This window comes from Phaethon lepturus, unplaced genomic scaffold (genome assembly GCF_000687285.1).
Source record: "Phaethon lepturus isolate BGI_N335 unplaced genomic scaffold, ASM68728v1 scaffold11645, whole genome shotgun sequence".
Taxonomy (NCBI): domain Eukaryota; kingdom Metazoa; phylum Chordata; class Aves; order Phaethontiformes; family Phaethontidae; genus Phaethon; species Phaethon lepturus.
In genome coordinates, this window is record NW_010538388.1 from 1 (window position 1) to 22763 (window position 22763).

Here is a 22763-nt window from a genome sequence, read left to right on the forward strand (position 1 = left end):
GATGGGGGCGGGGAAGGGTCTTCTCAGGGTGGCAGGATGGGTAAGGAGCCGTGGCAAGTTGAAGTTAACGTAACTTCAACTTGGGTTTTGAAGGCTGTTGGTTTGCTTAGAGTTAAGGGTGGCACGAAGCTGCCATTTTTGCCATGTGCACGATACTCGAGATGTGAGATCGGGGAGCTGTATCTCAGGTAATGTTTTAGTATGGACTTCTAGCAGTTAAAACTGACGTCTAGACTTTCTGTCACATGAAAGTATGGTAGATTGCTTGACTTCCTTCTTTGTTTTTTTGTTTTTTTGGGTTGGCTTTTCTACTGATAGTGAGCAAGTCAGCTATTAGGTCCTATATACAAAAAAAAGCTAGAAATTTGTAAATGCAATTAGATGTACTTTCATCTTGGTATATATTTCATCTTTGTGTGTAAGTATATCTATCTCTACATGTAGACATGTTTAGAAAGCTGAATTTGAAATATAAATTTTCATACGTCCAAACTGTGTGACTGCTGCTTTATTGAAAATTAGGCTGGTAGATTTATAAATAATATCTCACTGTCTTGTCTTTTTCCCCTAGTGCCTGACCTGTGATACAAAAATATTCCAGAATGCTGGAGTCCTATGTAACTCCGATTTTGATGAGTTATGTGAATCGCTACATAAAAAACTTGAAGCCTTCAGATCTGCAGTTGTCACTCTGGGGAGGAGATGTTGTACTCAGTAAACTTGAATTAAAGTTGGATGTACTTGAACAGGTATGTTATGTTTATGGTAGTTTGTGTCTTTGATTTAAAAGAAGTTGACTAAATAATTTACATTGGCCTGCACAGATAAGTGTTCGTTTAGTACTCACTGGTTTTCTTTGTATGCAAGTCTTTTGTTTTCCCTGCATTTAGTTATTCTTGCATTAATTGCACACCATTTGTTTAGTAATGAATGGTAATTCTTTGCACATTCTGGAAGTTATGGGGTGTGAAGAGAAAGGCTTTTTTTGTGTACATGTTTCTTCTTTCAGTAACCATTGTTTTACAGTATGAACACTAATTTGCTTTTCCAGTCATATTTACCAACTGCATATAGTAACTAATTCAGAATGTCACAAAGTAGGGTGGGATCACTTTTAATTATGCATATGAAACACAGATTTGTGTTCTCTATATTGTTTTATGACTCCAGTTTTCATCATTCCAGTTGTATCTAAACTTGAGTAATTGATGGACAGATTTGATCAGCTGGTTTGTGTGGATTAGATCAGAGGCTCTGTAAAACTTAGCCTCAAAAAGTCAAGTTTGACCAAGTAAAACACTTGATGCAGAGTTTGGAGCCTGCTGTCAGTGTGAATTGATTAAGTCTTAGTGGAGGGACCATCTCCTTCTGCACTTATCTGAGTTGACAACTCAAGGAGTTGAGTGTGTGAGACAGATAAAACTGTTTTCTGTTGCGCATGGTGTAGTGCGTCTTAGCTAGAGTCCTGTGTCCAGATGTAGTCCAAGTGAAGGAGCTGAGAGAAATGCAGCAAAAAATAATGGGAGATTAAACAGTATGGCCGTTGAAAGAAGAATATAAAATAGGAAGTGTGTTTTTAGTTTTGAATAAAATAAGGTGGGACAAGATAGGGCAAGAGTTGTATGGATGAGACAAGAAAGAACGGAATAAACTGCACTCAGGGAGACTTATATTGGACATTGAGGAAAATTTTCACATGTTTTAATCTGATTGAGGCTTTGTAGCAGACTGAGGAGACCACATGGTCTCTATCAGGAAAGACTTTTTAAAGTGTGTAAGAAATATATATGGTTAATAAAGTATCTCTGATCCTGTTCTGTAAGAGGAGACAATCTTTCAAGAGATCTTGTCCTGTTTTCTGTGCCTCTGTGAAGAGCCTGATTTGTCTTCCTTCAGGTGTTTGGTGGCCTCTGTATTAAGTCTTTTAGTTCCTCTTTTTCTTAGTACAGCTCGTCCATGCAGCTGATATGGATGCTAGGGTTCAGTTGTGTAGGATGTGTTCCTCCTGTGAATATTCAAAAGTCTTTTTTAAATGTATATATCATGGAATCAAAGAAGGGTTGGTCAGAAAGGAATCCTGGAGGTCGTCTAGTCCAACCTCCTGTTCTGAGCAGGGCTGTTGCCAGCATTATGTCCGATCAGCTTGTGGTTTTCTCCAGTTGAGTCTTGAAATCTCCTCTCTTGGTTGTGAAAACCTCCTCTTTGGGTAAACTGTTCCAGTGCGATACTGCATAGAGAGAAAATTTTTCTTAATAACAAATGGTGACTTGGGATGGATGTATCAAACTTGATATGTTACCTGGTGCTGTTAGGATTTTGCTGCTGTCATTTATGATGTTCCCTTTCATAACAGTTGCAGTTTGCTGATAGGTGATCCCTGCCTTCGTCTTTGTCTGCCTGTGTATCATCTGGGTACCTAAATATCCAGTGCAATGTGTTAATGTCGTGGCTCTTGTAGAGGCAAATGTTGCCATATATTCCTGTGCTCGTGTCTTATCAGCTTGAATGGGGATGTGAATATGCAATGAATGCAAAATTTAGCTCAGATTCATTTTTCTACATTATTTGACTCTGTGTTATGTGAAATGTAGTGATCTTAATTTGGCTTTTACCATTCTTTGGAACTTGTCTGGACCCACAGACTGTATTTAGGGTGTCTTTCTCTTTTTTTTTTTTTATGGGAGGGATGCTGCTTTATGCCTGCTCAGCAAAATTCTTTGAGTATGTAGTATGTGGTAATACAACATTCCCAAGCCTTTGCAGCTGGCAGGGGGCTTACTTGAAAAGCTGAAGTCTCTAAAAATTACTTGTATATATTATTTTACTCGGGTTTTCTGCCTGGATGGATTCATAACATCCAAAGTTAGTCACCTTAACTGCTCTTCTCTTCCAACATCCTTTCTGTCCTGGGCTGTTATCCTCGGCCTAGTTTCCTGCTCCTTGCCTGGCATGAATGCAGCCTTAATTTCATGCTTTAGGCTTTGGATACAAATGTGCATACCCTGGATATCTTTGCCTGGAGCCTTAAATACTTGCTGAGAATTCCAACTGTTGAGGTACTATACATGATTATTCGTAAATATTAGCATAGGTGCCAAACTACCTGGATAAAGCACCTTATAACAGATCTGGGACCAGTTCTGTGCTTTCTCCCTTCATTCCTTGCACTTCAGCTGATGTTAGTGTTCCCATGTTATGTTGCGCTCTTACGGGCCACCAAATAGAATCCCAAATAACAGAGGAGAACGGAGTGTAAACTGCTGTCTGTATTCTAGAAGATCTTAGTGGGATCTTTTGGGACCAAGTTGGAACCAATATCTTTTGAAACCAGATGCAATATGGTTGTTGACATAGAAGATTTATCAAACCCAAAGGCAACGTTTCAGTACCTGAAAATACATAGCATGTTTTCATGTATATATATGTATGTTTTATAGGCTCCCATTAAACTAAGATGAATGTTATTGCGGTAACTCTTAGGGTCTGTCCTTACCCTGCTGTGCTCCTATTTTTTTTTTGACAGTACCAGTTCTGCAGTGAAAGCTGAGTACTAGTTTGTACTCAAGTTCAACCTTCTAGGTACAGTGTAGCTTTTGCCAATAATTATGTCATTCTTTGAATAGCCAGATATTTTTGTAGCAATTATCTTTAGTTGAAGATTAAATATAATAAAATTTTGATCTTAGTTTTTTCCTATCCTGGATAGGATTACTAGACACAATTACTAGAAGACTAAGCATTCCAAGAAAATTTCCATCTAGACATGGTAACTGGCACTTCTACAAAAACTACTTAAAGTATTTTGTAATTAAACTTTAAAATTGATATTTAAATATTATTTTATGGAATAGCCTTTTAAGCACGTCACTATGGTACCAAAGGTAACAAAACTACCTATGAACTTGGTAACTAGCTTGTGTGTAGTATTTCTATTACACAGTGGTACCAAAGAGATAAGATACATGCTGAGCTCTTTTTACTGCTTGTGTATATTTCAGTAATGTTGTAGCTTATTATGTGAGCTGTTTTACGAACTCAGAAGGGAAGGATGAAGCGGTTTTTGTTTGGAAGATAAAGGAGAACTTGATCTAAAGATTACTGAGTTTTACTGTAGTGTGATCTTTTCGTATCTGAAAGAATTATGAAAAATGTTGATGTACTTAAAAGAATATTAAGGGAATAAGGGCATTAAAATATTCTTACTGTAAGTGACAGTGTTATGTGCCACTGGGTTACTTGTGAAATACAGTCTTGAATGTGAAGAACAGGTTAATAATGACATGGACGAAACTGTACTTGCCGATCACCCCAAAGTTTGGGAGAGCCTTGTACTTTAGGGCAAGGGGAATTACGATAATCTGATCTTCAGTCTTGCATGATGTTGGTCAGTTATTTATGTGTCAAGCCCAGGAGTTTGTTTTCGTCCATATCATATTTTTTTTGGAATAATTTATATCTTGTAAATATAAGAACTAAAGTGTAAAGTCTAATTAGTCATAACTGCAAAAGATATATGAAGAATTTCACACAAGTACTTAATGTAAGGGGAAAGATTGCACAGGAAAGGAGGAGGAATAAAAATGGTCTTTGTTATGTTGTATTATGACCAAGTTACTAAATTTGGCATACGTTTGTTTTGTATAGCACAACATAGCTACTGAATAGCACAACAAAGATTTCTCTGCATTGCTTTAAGGAAACTTGCTTGTGCAATTAGGATTGTCAGCCAACATTTGTATCTAAATTCCTTTGAAAAAGAAGAACTGTGTGTTCTAAATATGCTGTGCATTCAGTTGTGTCGCCTCCTTTTGAAAGAATTTTTACTTCTATTTCTTTCAATATCATAGTAGACAAAATGAGAACGTGGTAAATCCATCCAGCAAATAGTGGAAAAAGATCTATTCTAGAATGCCTTTTGAAGTAAACTCAGAACTTAAACTTGTGAACACCAGTCAGGATTTAAATGGATATTGCAGTATTGATGAGTGACATAAAGACTACATATCTGTGAGTCTGGAAAGGGAATTTAGTTCTATTACTCTTCATAGTGATAGTTTGCTGTCTTGAGTAATGAAAGCATTGTCTCTTAATGTATTTTTAGATGGCATATTTTTTTATAATTTATTTCTGTTCCCCCCATCCTTGCCAAAAGCTGTGGGATATAAGTTACTTTTTCACTTATTGTATGATCGGTGTAGCAACATCTGTAGCTAAACTGCCCAGTACTTGCTTTTCAGTGGCTTAACTGAAGCTGTCCGGATTAAAATTTTATTTGTGTTGATTGTAAGCTTAAGGCTGAATTTCTAGGGGAGAGACTTTTAGCTAAAATCCTTCAGTATATTAGTGAATGAGATGAAGAAAAAACACTTTATAAAAACACATTAACAATTTTCCTCAAACTTTTTATGAGAAAGTCTGTAACTGTCATCTTTTGGAATGGGAACTTGAAACTAGATGTGACTTTGTGTAAGCATGGCTGAGGTAGGAGTCAAGAGTTTCCCCGCCATGAGGCGGGTGTGTTGTTTTGTGTGGGGGTTTTTTTTTTCCAAACTTCATTAATGAAAGCTCATTAAACGCCAAAAACTAATTTATAAACTGAAAGCTGTACTTTGCAAAAAAAAAAAGAGCTATAATTTTGTGTAGTTGTCTTCTGTGAAGATTTTTGTCAACAGTGAATATACTTCGTCTAATTTTAGCTCTTGGAAGCAAGATGAACTTTTTCATAGTACCAGTAGAAAGGCTGAGGAGACATCAGCTGCAGATGAAGTGTGTTCCTTAAAATTGCTCCTTTTAGCAGCTGTTGTCGCTGTGATGGTGCCAGGTATTCCTCTGTAAGAATAGTTGACTTCTCTTTTGGGTGACAAGAGGCTATCTCAGGATGCTAACCTGGCACAGTTGCAATAGCAGTTATTTCAACTCTGAACTTACACCATGGTAACTACTTAGAAAAAATAAAAATTTTTAGTAGGCTTTCAAAACAGGTCACTAAGATTTGATTACAGTTTCAAGATGTTAGGCAAATGATCACATTAACTACCTTCACAGAAATATTCTATAGGTAGACTTTATATAATATATGGCGAGTACTAAGTGCAAAATCCACACGTCCTCAAATTTTATTCATGTAGAACTTCTATACAGCAGGGGTAGGTCTAGGGTCAGGTAGTGCAGGAAAACAGGCTTTCTGGATCCACTTCTAGATGTCTATCTGAAATTCCCTAGCAGCTTGCCTGCTTGACCTCAGAATTTTGTAGACCTTCTCTATTTAACTTCTACTCATTCTGAGGAGTACTGAGTTGAAGCATGTTAAGTACCTGAACTGAGCCAAGGTGCAAAGGTGCTTAAGCCCCATGTTGCCCAGTTTTGCTAGGGAAATTCTGAAGTTCTGAACAAAGGTTTTTGTCCCTGAGTTTACTAAGAAACACAACAGTTAAGAACCTGGGGTGCTCATCGACAGCAGGCTCAGCATGAGTCAGCAGCATGCCCTTGGCAGCCAAGAGGGCAAACTGCCTGCTGGGGTGCATCAAACCCAGTACAACTAGCCAGTCAAAAGAGGTGATTATGCTGCAGTATTCAATGTTGTTGTGGCCTCATCTTGAGCACTGTGTGCAGTTCTGGACTCCACAATTTGAGAAGGATATGAAGGTCCTCGAATGTGTCTAGAGGAGGCCAACAAAGCTGGTGAAAGGGCTGGAAGGAATGTCCTATGAGGAGCAGCTAAGGACTCAGGTTTGCCTAGTTTGGAGAAACGGAGGCTGAGGGGAGACCTCATTGCTCTCCACAACTTCCTGAGGAGGGGATGTGGAAGGGGAGGTGCTGATTTCTTCTTCCTGGTATCCTCCAGGGATAGGACATGTGGGAATGGTTCAAAGCTGGGCCAGGGGAGGTTTAGAGTGGACATTAGGAAGCATCTCTTTACTAAGAGGGTGGCCAAACGCTGGAACAGTCTTACCTAGAGAAGTGGTTGATGCCCCAAGCCTGTCAGTGTTTAAGAGGCATTTGGGCATGCTTTAACTTTTGGGTCGTCCTGAAGTGCTCAGGCAGTTGGACTAGATGATCGTTGTAGGGTCCTTCCAACTGATAATATTCTATTCTAATGGCCCAAATTATTGCCCAGCAACTTCTTTCTCAACCTGACAAGATTCACATCTGTAGTTTCCAGCATGTAAGATGAAGATGCAAACACCAGGCTGTAAGCAACTCCAAGTCAAGATATCTGTTGTTTTCTCCCCATTAAAACTTTATTATACCCAAAAATATAGGTTTTTGGGTAGGAGTCAGAAAGGTAAAATGTATCATCATTGAAGCTTCATCATTAGAATACTTAGTGTTGAGAACACTGACTTAAAATGCTGACATAATATCAAATATTGTTTCTTTATTTTGCCCTAAGTATGTATTTTCACTATTTTGTCCTGGGGCCCTCTAGCCTGACTATTCTGATAAACATTAAGCTCATGTTTCCCAGGAGAACCCTTGAAGCTACTGGGGAAGTTTCAACAGTTTGTATCCAAAGAACTTACCTAAACCTTAGCACCATCTTGTTTGCTGCTGACTTGGTGCATGCAGCAGCTGACTCGCTGAGGCTGTCCTGGAGAGGTGTGACCTATGCATTGACTGGGTCGAATGACAGGTATTTCTTAGGAGTTCTGGACTGACTTGCACCAGTTTTTAAAGCATTGTGACATCCACGTTAGGCCTTGGTAAGGAGTCGTCTGGTTTTGCTAATGAAGAATTTAGTAACTTTGTATTCACTGAGCAGTTTGGTGTGAATGGGGCAACAATGGGCCAATCTGAAGACACTGAGTTCTCACAACTCAAAGTATTAAAATATTTTGGAAGAAATTGCCTTGCTACGGCTTTGTCAATATTGGTTTAATTCCAAATTGGTATTCTTCAGAATAATGCAGGTTGCATATCAGTTTAAGCATTTACTTTCACCTGGTTCATTTCTACTTGTCTTTTGAATAGTGACACATTTTGCAGTAGCTTCATACAAGAGATGGTTTTAAACTGTCTTTCATTATCAAGGACATGGTAATCCCAATGTCTCTTTTGTACAGACTAATTGTAATGTAAGTGTGCAAGCAGTTATAAAGACGGTTGCCAATCCCATGGCACACTGCTCATTTGGAGAAGGAGAATAAATTTTGACTTCTGTTTTGTGCTAGAACGGTACTATTTAAAGTTACAAATGTGTCTTGAATTTTGATATTTTTCAGTAGCTAATTCACCACTTTCTGTTGTTAGGAACTGAAACTACCGTTTACTTTTTTAAGTGGACATATTCATGAACTTCGGATTCATGTGCCATGGACAAAATTGGGATCAGAACCAGTTGTCATCACTATCAATACAATGGAATGCATCTTGAAGTTAAAGGATGGAGCTCAGGTAAGAAGTGTGATGAATGCTTTTCTGACATTGAGGTGTTGATGAGAGTAATAGCTTCTATAGGTCACTTTCTTCAGACAGCTTTAAAGAATCAGGCACATGAAGTTATGGTCCCTGTTATTTTCCGAGAGGCTAGTATTGTTATTCTCATCATGATTGGTATCTTCCTTTTATGCTTGTTTTCATATCTGCAAGAACACAGCTAGAGCTAATAAAGAATTAAAAGTGCTCTGCCAGAGTTTTCTTAAGACTAGTCAAGAAATGGATTTCAAGAGCAATATAGTATCCTTCACGCTTCCAGCTTCTGCCTCCCAAGAAGCAGTGCTGGTTGCTTGAGACAGCTGTGTGTGGCACCACTGATCATTGGGCATTTTTTAAAAGATGTGGTGTTGTTGTTAAAGGAGTGCTTTAAAATTCTGGAGTGTAATTCTCATTGCCCTTTACAAGTTACAGTACTTGCTTGAGTGTACTTGCAAGACTCCTTACCTGTAAGGATCTCAGAGGACTTTTTGTGTAGTTGCTTGCAATGATTTGTCCATTCCTGATCCTGTGAAACAGTGTAAAGATTTCCTTCTGACACAGTGAAGCTGAAATATGCAGTGGCTCAATTTTGTTATGTGTCTAACTTAGTTAAAAATACTTGGGTATGTTAATGTTGAACTTGTCTTTTTTTAGTCAATGTGGTGCTTGAACTCTAGAGAGCTTTTGTGGGGGTGTATGGGGTTTTTTTTAAAGCCTTGTTCATGTTTCAATTTCAACATAGAGTCCTCCAGTTATATTAAGGATCATGGAAAAGAAAATTCCATTTTGTGCAGAGCTCTGAAGTGTTTGGTAGGGTGCTTGATGAGCTGTTAACATTTCACATCAATAACTAGATATAAGCCAGCAAGAAGTTTGGAAAACACTTTTCCGTCATGTTTGATATTTCTTTTACATTTCCAGAGCTAAAAGGCTTTTGTTGCTGAAATAGAAATATCTAGTGCTAGGTATGCCACCCACAAAGCATATGTTTGCATTCTGTAGTTACACTTGATCTACATGCATGCATGCATGTGCATATACACACGTGTACGCACACCAACAGCCAAATGCCAAGTACTTTTCCAATGTTAAGGTAAGATTTTTGTGGCCAGATGTTCCATGAGAAATGTGTTTTAGAAGCAGCAAATTGCAACTAATTATAGAAGTTGCAGAAAAAGATTTGTAGCCCATGACTTTGTGCAACCCAGAACCAATATTTGATATTGGACCATGCAGATGGCTACTGCTGGAATGATCATATTTCCTGTTTGCATGGTATTTGAAACTTAAATTTTGTGGTGCATACAGCAAAAGGTCAGGTGTCACGAATGTAAAGCACTCTCAAAACAAGTATTTGTTACAGATGTTTAAGATTCAGAGGCAAGAAAGGATTTTTGAAAATTGCAACTGACATTTGAACAAATTATTCAATGGTATGTGCACTCAGGAGGGTAAAATTTGGGTCTGTGCCATAGAAGGATTACCTTTGACTAACAAGAATGTAAATGAAAACACTTCTATGCTGTTTTCTGAGGATATGGTTTAAAAAGTTGACAGCTTGGTTTTATTCCTTAAGTTACTATTGAAAGTGTTTTATAAAAAATGTTTTGACAAATTCTTGTGTTCTAACTTCCAGTGTAATTGGCTAAAACCAATTGTCATAAAAATCTTTTTGTAATCAGTGAATGAAAAATCTGATCAAAACAGAATATTTCTGTGGAAAATGGTAGTAAAATGAACTTCAGTGAATTTATCTCCAACTGGATCTGCTCTGCTGAGAGCTCCATATCAGCAAAGAGCATAATTAGCAAGAAGGTTTAGTTTAGTTCTCAAACAGTTATTGGCTTGATCCTTCCTTTCATTGCTCAGGTGAAACCTTTAATGAGCACATGCATAACTTCACCTGAGCAAAAAATAGAGTTTCTGACCTCAACTTAGTGTGATGTGTATTCTTTGGAAAGAGGGTATTTAAAAGACTGTTTATTTTGAAGATGTGTGGGGATTAAAATACATGACATTGTTTGAAGGTATCGTCCAGTAGACCTTACAGAATTTTGTGAGCAGAAACACTTTCTCCCTTTGTATGTTTTTGAAGAGTGTCAGTCCCTTGGAAATGCTTTTATACATCTGTCCTTTATTCTTACTGATGCTGTGCCATTGTTAGTTCAGAACTTCAGTGTTAGTTTGGTTGCGTAGACAGTAATGGCTGAATTGCTAATTTTATACTAATATTCTCCTTTTCTAAGCAGAAATGTTCTGTAAGTGGTAAGTTCACCCAGTGTTATACAAAATCCACAGTGCATAATTAGTGCTATTTTTTAGGGAATTTTGAAGTTTGAGCATTTTGAAGGTCATTGCTTTTCCCTTCTTTTCTGTGCTTTTCTTCCTTTCCTCCTCTACAGGTGATACTACCACTTCTAAAACCAGAATGTTAAATAAATATGTCTACTTTATAAGAATATGAAACTTAAGTGCATGAGGAGCAGAACTTTGCAATGATTAAAGTGGTGTTCTATTGAACATGCTTTGTATGTGCTGTTTTAGTTATGGATTTGGTTAATGCCAGGAATGGAAGTAGAAATTGCATGTGAGACATTTTGCATTGCTTTTTGATGTCTGTCAGCTTAATGCATCTGTGCCTGTTTTTTTGCTCCTGATCGTAACCTTCATTGAGTTTTAGGTATGACCATTTATAATGTTATCAAATTAATGAAATATGTTGGTAAGTAAGGTTTGAAATGTGTTCTTGAACACTTAAATGTTTGCTTGGCTTGTATTTGTTAAGTTATGGTAGTTGGCTCCCATGAGACTGTTCTTCATGAATGTTATTTATTGTTTTAGAGGGTGGTTAAAGTTCCAGTATTATAGTCTTGTCATTACTTATCTCTATATATTACATCTCAGGATTTTTAGCTACAATTGAAATCCCCTTGCTAAACCTCTGTTGATACTGTTTTTCCTCCTTGAGTTTTTCTCCTTTTTTGTCCTGTTGGGCTCTTCTTAACTTTTTCAACTTTTTTCTTTTCTATGCAAACTCTGGTTGGTGTTTTTTTTAAGCTATTTGAAATTCTTGCCTCATTTCTCTTCCTCCCCCGGCCCTTCCCGCCACAATATCTCTGTGCCCAAAACAGAGGCTTTAAACTCGATCTGTGCAAATTGGGAAGGACAAGCCTGTGTCTGTTTCCTTCACCTTCCTGACATTGTAACTAACCACAAGACTCCTCTTCTTTATGTTCAACCTTGAATTCTGTGGTTTTTAGTCTTGGAACTGACACAAATGGGGAGATTCAAGGAGAAATGTATTATCTGTATTACTGCTTCACTTTTGAGTCGTTGCCTTTAATCAGGACACAGTGCATCAGGAATATCCTGATGTATATGAAGATGAAAACTCTACCCCAAGGATAACTAATTATGTAATCAGGGAAGACTGCTAGATACAAGCACTTACAGGGGCACAGGGAAACCAAGTAGTTTTTTGGATCATCATAGAGATGATTAAACACTGTTCCTTTTATGAGGTATTACAAAGAAGGTTTTGAGGGAATATAACAACTTTGTGGAAAAAGAACAGCCCACAAGCGTGACTGTCGGAATAGCAGACACATTCTTATCTCCCGATCAGTAGAGACTGTCATCAAAGAATGCTGAAAGCAGAAATTGATCTTGACTGGGAAATGATCGAGGTGGTAGATAGGGTGTGCAGAAAGGTTATGAGAGTGAAGGTAGAAAGCTTATGTTTGAGGATACAGTTTTATAAAGTGTTTACTTAGGTGGTAAGCTAGGTCTGAAGCAGTGCTTTGCTGTTTTTCTCCTTCACACCTGGCTTGTAGTAGTTCAATTGGATGTGTCTGTATGGACATGCAGTGATGTTTTATCTATTTGAGCGTGTACGTATGCTCTTCAGTGACAGCAAAAATATGATAAGACTTGAAGTCAGAGGACAAACAGTCTTTAGTGGCCTACCTTTCTGCTTTTCGTTTGCTTGTGTAGAAGCTCAAGCTCTTTATTTTTGAAATATTTTCATTTGGTACTTACTAATTTTCTTAGTGGTATCTTTAGTTCAGTAAATCTGATACTGAGTTTTAACACTTGTTTGCAAAGTTTAAGGTGAAGATTATATGTAGACCTGCCCAACTATGTCATCAGCTAGTGTTGAATCATAATCTCAGGTTAATGATGAATATGAAATTTGTCATTTAGCATCCAGTTCATGTTGCTTTTATTTGTGTTTTAATAGCTTAATCTAACAAACGGGATTTTGTCTGTGTACGTGTGCATACAAAATAAGTATATGTAAGTAACCAAGAACAGTTTTCCATATTACTTTTAATTAAACCAAATTCCTTTGTGTAAATTGGACCTTACTAAGTAGAGTTTAATCTTTTTCAAAGGTTCGGGAAGGTTTGGCAGAGCTTTTTGTTGAGTCTTACGTCATTTTTCTGTCAAGAACGCCAGTCGGGAGTTCTTACGTTTTCTATGAATTGTCTGATGTGAAATGTTTTAGGTAGGAGATTCTCTTTCAAGGGTGTTCTCTTTCTGAGACAGAAGTACTCTGTCCCACTAATCTCTTGCAAAAACATTTGGTAAACTTACTTTTTCAATAGAGGGAGCAGTGGAGTAAAGGCAGGCTGCAACAGCTGCTAGAAAAGGCCTTGCAGCATTTGGTTCAGACACTTGCTGTCTTCGTATTTCCAGTGTTTTCAAACGAGTGGAAGAAGAGGACATACTGAACAGCTTTGCTTATAGCTGGATTAATATTAATATGTTCTAGCTGGGCAAGTAAGAGTGACCATGTGACTTACCTATTTTTTTCTACTAAGCACTTTCATGTGAAAAGACTTTAAAAGCAAGATATCTGACATTTTAGATTGCAGTAATTCTGCTTGCAAAAGAAATTGCTTTTGCTGTGAATTTGTTCAAAGATGTCTGTGGACACATGTCTTAACCTAGATGTGGAAGCCATTCCACTGCCATTGGGTTGCCTCAACCTGAATAGCTGGCTTGCTTACCGAAGCTGGTTACCATGTTAGTAATTTTGTACAGTTTTCATTTGAATTTGTCAGCATGTTTCTTTTTGAAGTCCTTTTCACAGGTAAGTAAGGGTGATTTCAAATATCTGAAACAGATTACCATGAAAGATATGGTTGGTCCCACTGGATTCCTCCTCTGCTTATGCCTCTGCTCCTCTCCCTAGGAGAGCTTCTAATGTTGATGTGCTGCCTATAGGCAAAGATAGATGCTGACCTAATCCTAGTGCTTAGCCTGGGTGAGTGAGACTTGCTTTTAGGTGTTTCTGCTAAAGGACAAGACTTCGGGTAGTAAGCACTCTTGCTTTCTGTTCTGCGCGATACTGGGTGACGTCTTCACTGGCAGTGCCGTACCGAGCTTCTGAGAACACCCATAGGGACAAGGCATGATAAACTGTCCCAGTATCTTGAGAATGCATGTGACTGTTTATGTGAGAAGGTTCTGACTAGGAGGACACAGTTTTGAGCAAACAAACAGCGGATGACTGAGCAAGACAGTGAAGGTATGAGTGCCTACTGCAGCCGAACTTTCTGGTGGTTGTAACATTTTCCCAGTTCTTTTTATTGTGACAGTACACATGCGCATGAAAGATGTACATAAGATATGTTTTCCTTTTTTTCTGCCAGCTTGTTTTCTAAGCATTCTCTCCAACTGGCTGAAAAATAAATGCTTATTAGAAAGATTTAAAACTTGATAGTTTCATTCCTTGAAATATTTAGTCCTGCAAATGTCAACATTATACATATTTCAAAAGAGAAGCAAAGTACACTGTCAGGCATGTTTACTGTTGGTAGCAGACTTGGGAACAGAAAAGCAGTCAAAAAGGTACTTGAGGCTGTATTCTTACCTAAGGAGCTCAGATTTTAAATGCAGATCATTTCAAGATGAATATTGTCAAAATCAGCCTAGTCATTATTACAAAATGTATTGACATTGTATAACACCAATGATTTCAGTAGTTTTTTTGTGTTCAAATGGATGCAATTTGTAAATTGTAAGTGTCATGAAGAGAATGCAAGGCAAGGGTATGGCTCTGTGCTGGTGTAGGTGTTGCAAGGTAAGGAAGCTGCCAGGAGCTGTGTGTACAGTTTTCCCTTCTGTGCCTGTAGCAGCTTCAGCAATGGTATCTAGTAAATGAATGTTGCCTTTTCTCAGCTTGTCTGTTGTGTTCTGAACAAGACATTCTCTGTGTAACTGTTTATGGTGTAGTTCAGATGAAGTTTGTGCTTCTGAAGAAATCTCCTGGTTGTCTAGACTTACTGTGCTTTGACCTCCATCGTGGGATGGTCTCAGAACTAAGGAGCTGGATCCCTTTTGGATGAAACTAAACGGAAAATGTACTGTAGGAGCATGGTAATGTTCTCCAGCTGCTAACTGAAATTAATGAGAAAAGTTGTCTTGTGCGAGTTGTTAATAGAATCATTACTCTGTGATCACCAGCCATGGTAAGGCCTTAGATTAGGAGCATGGTGAATCCCCGTAGACCAGCTGATGTTTTTTCAGAAGTTTTTCCAGCTGTCCAGGTTCAGGAAGTCTATGTCTAACCCACTTTTAATGCCTATTTTGCTTTTCATGGTTAGCATGTCTGTGACAGTAGTCATCTCTGAAAACATCTAATTATTGACATGGTGCAAGCACCACTTTTTTATTTTCTCTTCTTGGTGTTTATCCAAGGGTTCAGGAAAAAGTTCACATGGTAAGAAAGCAGAATCTAAGCTTCCAGAATAGTAGATTTTTATCCCTCTGCAGAATGTTTGCTACTTAAACCATTATACAAATGAGCAGAGTCTGGAATTGCTCTCTTGGAATGTAATCTCTCTCAGACTAGAGGAAAAAGGAAAACTGTTTGTGGTATTCAAGTAGGTCCTGTATTACAGGCAAATACCATTGCTTGATATCTATGTATTTGGCATGGACAGGAGACAGCAAATTAATATTCATATCCTACTTTCGGAAGTGTCTTGAACTCTATATAAACAGCAGAACATTCTGGTGTGAGATTATTTGTCAAGAAGACTTCAGAGGGAAATGGAATAATTTTAGGCATATGAGGATGCAGTGATTAGCAAGGAAGGTAATGGACACTGGTACAGCTAAGCACTGCAGCTGCACTTCAGATTGTCGTAATGAATTTTCTTTCTTGGGCATGAACAAGTGAAGTCCTTATGTTCTTCACACTGACAAATCTCAAGGTATGGTCTCATTATCAAGCGTAGACACTGTATAGTGTTGCTGCTAATTTATTTTGTGCTCCTGTGTACTGTGAGAACCTAATTCAATACCCATAGAGAGCAAGAAGTTTCTTCTTTTCACTTTTTAGAAGTCTAGCTCTGAAATTCCTGTTTTCTTGTTCCTTCTGTCCCCTAAGCTACGTCTTTCTAAACTGATGGTTTGCTTCAGTTTGCAAAAAATTATTGAAAGACAGTCTTCATAATGCATTGCTGGTAGTTATAAAACTAATTTGATGTGGACATACTATTTTAGAGCTGCTATAGTGGTAGAGGACTGCTGTTTAAAAACAACTTTCTTCCAGAAGTAATAATACCTGCCGACTGTTGGGATTTTGTTCAGGTTCAAAACCTCAAGTTCCCTAGTTCCTGTGTCATGATTTGTGGTACTTTGCATCTTTCAGTATACTCAGCCACTCTGTTTTAGGCATATAGACCAGGCTTCTTGTGATGTATTTGAAATTGCTTTTGTGCTTTTCTAAACTTCAAGTATTTAGAATTACAGATTACTTGGTTTTTATTACTGTTTGGCTATATTGGCTTAGAGTAACTCATTGCCTTGTTAAGATGTCTGTTGTGTGTTGGGAAGCATGGCTTTGCCAAAGGGGAAATAACACTTTCTAAGTTTTAGATAACTCGTTGCTCTCTTCCCCCGCCCCTTAATTGTCCTTTAAATTGAAGAAGCACAGAAACATATTTACTTATGTATAAACATGGGTTATATACATTAATGTTTTAATTCTTTATACATGTAAGTGCATATGAACTTCATTTTAACTCCCAAATCAATGTCCCAGGTTTGGAGGGTGAACTTTTTTCAAACGCTTGTGTGGCTCTAGCTCTGTACCTAATTTAATGTATGACCTTTCTGTAGGCTGTTAAACCCTGCAGCTGCAGAGACTTTTAGCTTAGCACAAGGAATATGTTTGGAGCATGCCTTTTTAAGTTAGTTGGTCTTAAGCAGAACATCAGTTGGAGATCCATCTCTCTCAAGTAGTGAGAGGAAAGGATAATGCGGGTAGGAGCAGTACATGGAGGAAGGCTGGGGCAGCCACGTGGAAAAATGTTAGGTGAGAAGAGATTAAAGCCATTTGGTGGATGTGAAGGGGGAGGTGTTGTTTTTTGGGGTAGTGGTCCTTTTAAGCTTTCATAGCTTTACAGGTAATTCTAAATACATTGTTTGATCAGAGGAGAGTAGCATACTTCCATGCAGAATTTAATTTGTTTGCCTTCAACACCTGACTAGCTAGGAAATCTCTCATTTCTTTTGGTGGAACCCTGTCAGGATGCTGCTTTTTGGAAAGATGTAATCCTAATTTTGGACATGTTGGAGTAGTTTTCTGCATGTATGAATCTTCTGATCCTGCATAATGCTTAATTTCTTGAATATGTCATAATATTTCAGCCTTAGTAGTTTAATATATTATTGTGTTCTCCTAAGCTTTTAAAATTATTATTTTTTCTTTCTTCAGAGCAGATTACTAGAACACAGTTATTTCATGGGTTTGTTCTAAAATACATGTGTATATGGGGTTCGCTGTTTTCTGGATCAACTCCTATTTCAGCAGAAATGAGTGCTTTATGCGACATGTGTTTCTGATTTGTACTTTTTTAAAGCCTTTGGCTTTTGGGCAGACACTTTTAAATTAATCTTTCTCACTTTCCCTCTTCATATTAGTTTATTCCCTTATTTTTTTTCTAACCCTGGTTATTTTTTGTTATTTCTAAGTGCGGTTTTTTAAACATTGAAACTGTGGGCACTCACTTCCTAATTAGCTGCTTTGTTTCTGAGAGCTCCAGTTTAGCTATAATTGTGCTTCAGTATTTGGCTATAGAAGTTGATGCCTCTTCTTTCTGTAACCTCTTTCACCCTTCCATGCTAGGTCCCTTCCTCTGTCAGTGTTCTCAAGTTCTGTAAAATACTGTTTTGAGAAAAAGTAATGAAATAAGCTGCACAGAGATTTTCTCAGGCTTGTGAGTATTTGATTCTTGTCATCTTTCCTTCAGTGTACTTGGCTGGTGGAGCTCACTCAGTGCCTTCCATCTTGCTTCAAGCTTTAGCCTACTTCTTCCCCTGTGCTGGCATTTGTCTTAATGTGAGGTGAATTGGACAATTTGCTAATCTTGCAGAAAACAGAACCAGCCCCCAGAAGGTGATGAGGTTGCTTGATTTCTTTGTTTTGGGTTAGGGTGTTGAATTAGCTTGCTGGGTAATCACGTGAGGGCCAAAGATGGCATACAGAGAAGACACCACATGTAGGAAGGGCTTAGCGCTGCTTAGTTGTGTTGTCTAAATGCATCCTTGACTGATCAGTCTCACCCTACTGGATGATATATTGAGCGGTTATCTGCTCACCTACTGGTCTGAGCTTTCCAAATGACAGCCAATGCTTTTTTTTCCTCCAAGAGTAATTTTATGGAACTAGAGAGTATGCAAGATTTGGTGTCTGTCTATTGTAATGCCATGTCAATGCACTTTGCAATTTCAGTTCAACAGATTGAAGGAGACTGGGTGCATTTTCAAAACTCAGTTCGTTGAGAAATAACATGCTGAGAATTCAGAATCTAAAAACTTAGCATTAAATCAACAAATGTTCATATAGCATTTCTCCATACTATCACTGTTGATCGGGAAAAATAATTATTTTCATTTGCTGAAAATTCAAGTGTTATGAGCTTGTTGCACATGGGCTACCATTTATGAAAACAAGAACTAGATATCAATCTGTGAGACTTTCCTTGGAACTAGAATGTATTAAGAGTAGAGATTTGTTGGTGTAGAAGCTGTTAACCGTGCTGGGATTAGGTCCTGGCTGAAGCTTTTCACCATTTCTGAGTTGTGGAAATTCACATATTGTTGAGAATATTTTATTTTTATCAAATAGGGCACAAGTAACAGTCCTTTTAGCCCATTTGTCTCTGTGTTTCTCCTTCATTCCTCTTTTATTTTTGCTTCCATAACATGCTCTAAAATTGATTTTAGTATTTGACTATCTTGCCACTGGCAAGTTATGTTCTAGTTAAAAAAAAAAAAAAAAGAAATCAAAATCAAATTATGTACTCCAACAGCCAGTAAAACCGCTTGACCCCAAAATATGCACATTTCTCTTTAGTCATGCACATGAAAACTTATAAACCTATGCCAAATGCCAGTGTTAACAAAATCTGTATTATTTATTTTAACCAAAAGCAGGTGCTTCTCTTTTCTGCATGGGTAATCATGTTTCTGCACTCATCTCTGAGTTCTGTCCTGCAATGCAATTTCACTTTACTGAGCTGCCTCTTACACATTTCTTTGATGCTTAAAATCCATACATATCCCATTTTTATTGTTATTACCACTTTGCCTGTGAAGTAGTTAAAAAGTTGACAGTTTGGTAGTGTTGCCCATGTTGGAGGGAAGAATTTTTGTCTTGGGGGAAGAATTTTTGTCTTGGAGGAAGCTGATGTTCCTTCTTTAACTCATTTAAAACTGTAGTTCCATATTTCCTACTTCGTTGCTTTAGATTCCCCTTGCTTGGGGGATCGTGATGTTACCTAACAAGTGAGACACAGCAGACCTACTTACCTGTTGGGCTGCACTGGTGTAGAAAGCTGGTTCTTTATACATATGTTTGTGTGTGTGAATCTATGCATATTAAAGATAGCTTCCCATCCAATTTTTTCATTTCAATATTGCTTGATGATAAGGAGGAACAATGGGACAGGAAATATAGATAGCATATAACATAGGTAAACAGTTGCTTTACAAAGTCATAATTTCACTGTTATTCCACATTTTAGTAAGGCAGTGATAGCAGTGAAGAGCTGTTTTCTGACTGTCTGGTGGACAAGCACTGTCACGTATGCCCAGCTGAATGGTAGTCAAAGTATATGTTTTTTTCCTCTTCCTTTCCTGAAAGAAACCAAAACAATTTTTTCTTCTGGAGTTCTTTCAAGGACCATCTTCACATGTTCTGTAATCACTAGAAAACTGCAGACCCCGGACTGAGTATTTACACTACAGTACAGCTATATTCTAGAAGGGTTACATTAAGATTGTGTAGGTTATGGTTTTTTATATTTATAGATCAAATCAGCTGAATTTGCTGTGTGGAGAGAGGAGGGGAGGAAGATATGTAAGGGCTTTCTAGGCTGCAAAATGAACTTGGAAAACGAATGTCAGGTTGAACTCTTGGCAAAGCACCAGTTAGAAGGTGTATTGTTGAAATGTAAATAATAGTTTTGTTCTGTACCAGCTAGGATAGGTAGTATGCAGTACTTGCTTTAATGGGCTGTGCTTTCTGGGAATTGAAGGGATTACATGTAGCAAACCAACATGTTAGTAAGGAAATGGATGGCATAATAAGTAAAATATTAGAGCTAACGCAATGATGACCATTGTAACTTGCGTTTTAGACCTTTGGAGCATGTTGTGGGTTTCAGAGTTGTGGTGGATTTGAATATGAATACACTAGAACTGCTTTTAGTGCAGCTTGATGAAGTTAGCTTTACTAACTTGAGGTTAGTAAAGAAAAAAAAAACTGTTAATACCTCCCACTAATGCTAGTGATTTGCATATGCTTATATATTTCAGATGAGATCACCTGTGTTAAATTTAAGCTATTTATTGTCTCTAGGACATGTATGAACACAAAGGGTGTGTGTGAATGTACACAGGCTTTCTAAAATGAACTTTAGTGCCTGTGTTGGAGAAAACTTCATCAAATGTACTGGTACCTGTAAAAGGTGACAGAACTGCTGGTTGTTCGGGTCTTCTGGAAGTTCACTCCTGACATAGATCCTCTTGAAGTTAAATTTTTGGCTCTGTATCTCATGCTTTTAGTATCTTGCACTCCAAAAACTTTTAATCTCCAAAATAACACAGTTGCTTTGGCAGGTCATGGAGGTACAATGGAGTTTAACAAACTGTGGCGTTTTGAATAGACATAAAAAAACTAGTAATTGCACAACTTAAAAGTTGCTTCAGAGTGACTGTTTTGAATACAGTTACACATGCTTCTGGGCTTATTAATCTTTCTGTGATACTGTCTGTCACATACAGATATGCACAAGTATATCACATCAAAATTAGCAGGGAAAATAGCACAGAACCTTTGCATTGATACATAACGATTTTGGAAACATGTAAGCATCCTGAGTGCCAACAGTTAAAAACGGTAATACAAATGCTGTGTCTGTAATCTTAGGTATTGGGAGACTATCTATGGAGACAGCTAAGAGGATGATTGGCATGATTTAACCCCAGCCGGCAACTAAGCACCACGCAGCTGCTCGCTCACTTCCCCCCAGTGGGACGGGGGAGAGAATCAGAAGGGTAAAAGTGAGAACTTGTGGGTTGAGATAAAGACAGTTTAATTGGTAAAGCAAAAGCCATGCATGCAAGGAAAGTAAAATAAGGAATTAATTCACCCCTTCCCATTGGCAGGCAGGTGTTCAGCCATCTCCAGGAAAGCAGGACTCCATCACATGAAACAGTTACTTGGGAAGACAAGTGGCATCACTCTTAATATTTCCCCTTTCCTCCTCCTTTCCCCAGCTTTATAGGCCGAGCATGATGTCATATGGTATGGGATGTCCCTTTCGTCAGTTGGGGTCAACTGTCCCAGCTGTGTCTCCTCCCAACTTCTTGTGTACCCCCAGCCTACTTGCTGGTGGGGTCAGAGGCAGAAAAGGCCTTGACTCTGTGTAAGCACTGCGCAGCAGTACCAAAACCATCCCTGTATTATCAACCCTGCTTTCAGTATGAATCTAAAACATAGCTGCACACTAGCTACTATGAAGAAAATAAACTCTATCCCAGCCAAAACCAGCACAACGATACAAAAGTTCATCTATTTGAGGAACTGTGCTGCAGGATATTCCAGGGCAGGTAACTAACTGAATCAGTCCATGTTAGCAGGCCAGCAGACCTGATCCTCCCTGCCACAGTCCCTTTCCTTCCTTATGGTGTTGACTGAGGCGTTTGGAGGGCTGAAGCTGGCTTGTATGTCACTGATGAAACTGACTTTAAAATTTAAGGCCAAGCTGCATTTGCTGTGACATAGCTCAGGGTTCAAACCTGTACCAGCTGCTTTCAGAACAAGGTTGTCTTGTTAACAGGCTTTACTGTTCACGGTGATGCACTAGCTAGAAAAAGTTGTTTGGTTTCATTTTTGCTGTGGTTAATTTGGTGAATTTTGGAGCAGACCTTTTGTTTTTTTCAAGTTTATAGGAAAAAAACTCCAATATTAGTTTTTTGATACACTTGATTACTGAAAGTAGAAACCAACAAAAGTATTCATTTATTTTAATTCTGTAGGTGGGTAAGTAGATATGAGTTGAAACTCAGACACCACAAACTCACTGATTTATATTCCAAAAAATAGATTTGCTAAGGTAAATGCAAGTACTAACATGTAAGCAGTGTATTTCTCCTTTATAAAAGGTACAGAGAAAGAGCTCTGCTGTGTAGATACAGATGTATAAAGTAGGAAGATTAGGAGTAATCCTTGTACGTTTACTGATTTTACTTAGCTTTTTTTCTGACGTACTTACAGCAAGGAAATACAATGCTAATAGTCAGTGTCTTTGTTCTAAGGTATAGGGTGAAAGGCTTTATATATCATCTTTGGCATAATTCCAAGTCCAGGGTTGGATTCTGATTCAGTTTTCCCTGGCATAGGTCTGGAGTGCCTCAATTGATTTACTTTGGAGTAATTCCAGATTTGTCCCAATCCAGCTGACATCAAATCAGGACCCTACAATCCAGCTTTGTTTTATGTAGTTGGGTGAAGAGTTTGGATTGGTATGGTTTAACGGGGAACGAGGTGAGGTAATGCATTTAAAAATATTTCCTTGGAGAGGAAGTAGTTTTTCCTCATTTGCTGATAGATTAAAGCATAGTTAAATTTGTTGGAATGTATTTTAGCTCCTCGTTATAGCAAAAACTACTATTTCAGAATGATTACAGATTTTGTAGTGGAAAAAACCTGTAATTTATCAACCTTTGGTAAAAGCATCTTAAAATTCCAAAAGACAAAATACTCTTAATTCTTTCAAGTACAAAGTGTACTCTGAAATTATAGCTTGTTCCTTTTGGAAAGCGTG

General features: G+C 38.0%; 1 protein-coding gene across 1 annotated transcript in view; it reads left to right on the forward strand.

Moving 5' to 3' along the window:
• Nucleotides 1–602: 602 nt before the first annotated feature.
• Nucleotides 603–22763, forward strand: part of LOC104620533 (vacuolar protein sorting-associated protein 13B-like) — a gene marked incomplete at its 3' end in the record, with an annotated part of 109198 nt that continues 87037 nt past the window's right edge. The window contains exons 1-2 of the mRNA XM_010286784.1: nt 603–749; nt 8251–8394. Of these exons, the coding sequence (XP_010285086.1) occupies nt 603–749; nt 8251–8394 (291 nt within the window). The remainder of the gene's footprint in view (nt 750–8250; nt 8395–22763) is intronic.